Genomic DNA, 4,884 nt, shown 5'->3' on the forward strand with positions numbered 1-4,884 from the left:
AAAAAAAAAAAAAAAAAAAAATTTCTTGTCTCTTGTACCCTATCATATACTTACTACTATTTAGTTCCAAACCATCCTAGAGGCTGTTTCTCTGCAGACAGCTACAATCCACTCATATAAATAAAAAAAAAAAAAAAAAAAAAAAAAAAAAAAAGAATTGCCTTGGCCATGGTGTCTTTTTCCCAGAGATAAAACATAAACTAAGACACTGTTTCAGCTGGGTCATTGTAATTGCCCCACATCTCCCCCTTTGCCAGTGTTATTCCTGTACCTGTTCTCTGTGCTTCCACCAGATGACTGTCCCAGCTGCTTTTCCATATCATCTCCCAATGAGAACCTGAAATCAGTCATATTTTTCACTACAAAAGCCATGCATGTGCCGGCCTTGAGCCTACCAAATCCAGTGGTGGCCAAGTCTTAAAGCTTCTTGCAAGCTCTGAAATATGTAGTGTTTCACAAAGTCATCACAGGATGATTGATGGTGGAGGAAAGGCCTGATTTCTCTATTGGGTGTTCTGACCTGGTGGGAGAGCACCCTGGAGCTCCATCGGGCACCTTGGCCACCTTGTAGGGGACAGCATGTGGCAGAACATTAGTAGCCTGAAGGCAATAGATCAGGTGAAGTGGCAGGTTCACGTCCTGAAAACACATTTCCGATCTGGGCACTCCTAGTGACAAAAGTCACCTCTTCAGCTAGCTTTTCAGTTCTCTGAGACAATGAATTTCTTGATATATGTTCATGCTAGTTTGAGCTTCTGTGGATTGCAAATCAGGAGTGTTGACTGTTGCAGGATATTTGATCATACTGTAAACATTGAGATTATGTTGTTTACTGGAAAAAACTGTTTCTAGTTGTGGTGTGCCTCAGCTCTTAGCACACAGCTTTAATCCCTCTGACTGGAATACAGACACACCCTTAGTACACACCTTTAAATCCCAAACAGTGATGGCAAAGTTAGTTTGTGGTAGGAAGCACCGTGTTTGAAAGTAATGTCCAACTGTGGCAGACAAAGTGATGGATCAGAGAAAGATTTGACAGGATAGGATATGCCCAACTCTCACGAGAGAGGAAAGAGGGGCAGTGTAGGAGGGAGCTGCACAGAGGGAGAGAGGAGGCAGTTTTACTGGGAGAGTGTTACAGAGACAGATTGAAGAGAGAACAAGTAGACAAAGGTGAAGACAGAATGACACAGAGAACAAGAAGGAGCCAGATTAGAACAGATTGCTAGAGTTAGTTTGAGGCCAAGGAGAGACTGAGAGAAGCTAGATTGAATCAGTTACCATGGAGAGGAGTTTGAGCCAGAACAGCTGAGTTGACCAGCCAGCCAGAGCTCAGAAAGAACTAGAAATGATGCGCTTACTCAGCAGTAAGTCTCAGAGGCTGAAAACGTTCTAGGTCTAGATTAGATTGTACAGAAGCTAGAAGCTAACCTAGGTTAGCAGATGGAAGCAGTAATCTCAGAGACAATTACACCAGGTGAATAGAAGATATTTTTACATGACAAATTGTTTTCTCTGTTTCTACCACTGCTCCATACCCTCTAAAATAGAGGGCCAGACCTCTTTCTAAACTCTGGAAGGAAAATGACAGAACCCACTTTGCTTTGTCACAGGTGACAAAGTGAATCCTGGTTTAGAACAGCTCCAAATAGACCCCTTGCTGGCCCGACAAAGTGAATCCTGGTTTAGAACAGCTCCAAATAGACCCCTTGCTGGCCCAAACACCTACAAGGTTTGCTGAGTTCTCATAAAGTTGACCCCAAACTTTAGTTTTTCTTCTATCTCCACAGGTCCAGTTTCTGTTTTCCCAAGCAGGACACATCATAGCCAAATAGAGAGGATTCTGGTCCGAGCAGCAGGCTATAATGAAACAAAGTCTCCTTCCAGAATGGCAGGCCTTTATGTTGAGCACTGGCTTCTGACCCCACTACTGAACTAGAAAAAAATTAAAATGCCAAAATATGTGGGGAGAAGTGGTATGTCCCTTTCATGTCAGCATTTGGGAGACAGAGGAAGGAGGATCACTATGAGTTTGAGAACAACAGGGTCTACAAAGGGAGTTTCAGGACAGCCAGGGATGTTACACAGAGAAACTCTGTCTTGAAAAACAAACAGAAGCCAAAATTAAAGGGCCAGAAAGTTCTTTTAAAGATTATTTATTATGTATACAGGGTTCTGCCTGCATATATGCCTGCACATCAGAAGAGGGCACCAGATCTCATTACAGATGGTTGTGAGCCACCGTGTGGTTGCTGGGATTTGAACTCAGGACCTCTGGAAGAGCAGTCAGCACTCTTAGCCACTGAGCTACTTCTCCAGCTCAAGAAAGGTTTTTGCTTTTTGTTTTTAGGTGCATTTAGTAACAAATTCCTTTCCTAGAACAAAACAATGCTTCAGTACTTGCTGGTAAAATGATTTAAGTGAATTTGCAGAATGTAGAACACCTGTTCCTAGATGTTTCTGTTCCTGCTTTATTCAGAGGAGCCACTTCTGTGGTTTTACAGGAGAAAAAGGTGGAAGGGCTCTGCCTCCCAGGACCCAGCTTTCTGCTGCCCCAGGGAGCCCTCAGGCCTCTGTGGTCTACGCTTGACCCTTCTTCCCCTGCTTTAGGACTTCATGCATTAGGGTCAGTCCAAATCCTCACCATCTGCTCTCTCATTTTCCTGAGCACTGGTCCCTTCTCCAGTATGCTGCTCCTTGAGGCAGGACCCACTCCTTGTCTATTAGCATGTAGCATCTAAGAACTAACCAGTAAATGACTGAATGCAGAATCAAAAACCTCTAATAGTAAATACTTTACTTTTTGGATTTCATTTTAGTTAACACAATATAAAAGATCATCTGTAGCAATTATATATTAGTATTTTAATTTTTAAATAGTCTTGTATTTTGAAAACTAGATTTTATTTTTGACAATCACACACACTCAAAAACAATGTTCTTTCACAAATTCTTTGATGTCTCAGCTATAGATTTTACATTTATATTAGCTCTAAAATTAAAAAAAAAACCAACTTTGAATTCTCCACTCAAAACATAAAAACATACCTTTTTTGGATAGTGTCATATCACCCAGGCCAGTTTTGAACTTACTATGTAGCTAAAGCTACCTAGGCCTCCCAAATATTGAGATTACAAGTGTGCACCACCATGCCCAATTATCATAACATATTTTTTAAAAGTCATTTCAACTTGACATATCAGATGATTGAAAAGTTGGCTTAATGCTTCTCTCCTCTTATTGTAAAGATGCATGTGAAGGCCGCCAGGGTGACTACAAACAGCTCATGTATACTCCAAGCTTTCACCTCACATGAGCTCTCTTGGGGAACAGCATCCAGTTCTCAGTCCCAGCACCATAGCCATTGGTGCTATGCCCCAAGAAATGCTGGATGAGAAGTCTGGGGTTGCGGGGTCGGGGGGGATGATACATCTCTGAGCTCCTTTGAATTTCTGTGTGCTCAATGGCTTACTTTAGTAGGCAGAAGGAAGGGCACTGGGTACCCCTTCCCCAATACCTGACAGGCACATTTATGCATATGTGTCTATCAAGTAATTCAAGAATATGTATGCATATTTCTGAATCAACATGCAGTATATATATAGTTGGTTACATATCAGGAAGGAACTTTTAAGATAAATATAAGCTTTACATCGCTTTTGCTGACTTTCTTTTAATAACACATGGGGGAAAAAACAAACTCTTATTTCAAGATGTAAATTCAAGGCTGCTTCCCACTTCTCCAGCCCCTAATAAGCAGCAAAAAGCAGTCTGTACCAATTCCCCACCTACTCCTTGGCATCCCCGATCCCTCCAGCGGTTATTGCGAAGGTGGCTTCATTTTCAGGCATCTCGGGGCTACAGAATACAAGGGAACAGAAGTTTATAAAAAGCTCTGTTTCTATAAATACTGTGCACATGTCACATTCATCACGTTCCCATCAGTCTGAGTCTCCAGAGACGCTGCAGTGCTGGTACAGCTAAATGTGGCCTACAGAGCTTACCTAGCAGTGTTATCAACCCTCGCAAACATTTGTTAAACAACTTCTATATATAAGGTTTTGAATGTCAAGAAAAATTACTCCCAAACTTGGAAACAGGCAAATGGGGATAAACTGGGTGTTTTATCAGGATAGTTTGAGGCTGTGTACAGGTCCTATGGGGCCTGTCTGACTCCTTTGGGGTGCAGCTTTAGTCAGGCTTTGCCAACAAAGGGAAAGCTGAACAGGGCTTTGAAATAAAGCAGGCAAGTTCTGAGCGCCTGCAGGGAAAAGCTGGTTGTGTAGCTTGTCCTTCAGCTTCCTGGTTCTTGTTTGGTAAGGGCTCTATGCATTCTGTGTTGTCATTAACTGCAAGTTGTGCAGTTCTCTCTGTCAGAGAACTAGAACTTGTGAAGGTGGAATACCTACCATTAGCACTGAACTGTGGAGACTGACTAATTTTGATCAATTGATTCATTTCTTCATTCCCTATTTGACTAAACATGTTTGTCTAAACATACTTTGAGTTTTCTTTTGATTTAGTTTAAAAACCTTATTAGTTTTCATTAATTGATGAGGAGTCACCCGAGTGATCCACACTGAATCAGTGGGTTAGGGTAAAAGGCAAGTCTTGTGGAGAAAGGAAGATGGAGCTGAGGAAGGACGACGAGCTATGTGGACACTGGGTAGTCAGCTGGGAAGCAGGGAACTTTTTGCTCTCTCTGTGTGTAGTGCTGGAAACTGACCTCAGAGTCTTGGACATGATAGACAAGTGATCTCTAACCTCGCTACACTCCCAGCCCTTTTGTTGTTTAAGGTTTTGTTTTTTTTGTTTTGTTTTTTTTTTTTTTTGAGACAGGGTCTCTCTATGTATTTCTGCCTGTCCTGGCACTCTCCATGTAG

At 41.9% G+C, this 4,884-nt stretch overlaps 1 protein-coding gene across 1 annotated transcript in view; it reads right to left on the reverse strand.

Annotated features, from left to right (window-relative positions):
- Window positions 1-2,785: 2,785 nt before the first annotated feature.
- Dmc1 (DNA meiotic recombinase 1) overlaps window positions 2,786-4,884 on the reverse strand; it is a 44,626-nt gene continuing 42,527 nt past the window's right edge. The window contains exon 14 of the mRNA XM_021183540.1: window positions 2,786-3,859. Coding sequence (XP_021039199.1) covers window positions 3,790-3,859 — 70 coding nt within the window. The 3' untranslated portion in view covers window positions 2,786-3,789. The remainder of the gene's footprint in view (window positions 3,860-4,884) is intronic.

Source organism: Mus caroli, chromosome 15 (assembly GCF_900094665.2).
Source record: "Mus caroli chromosome 15, CAROLI_EIJ_v1.1, whole genome shotgun sequence".
Taxonomy (NCBI): Eukaryota; Metazoa; Chordata; class Mammalia; order Rodentia; family Muridae; genus Mus; species Mus caroli.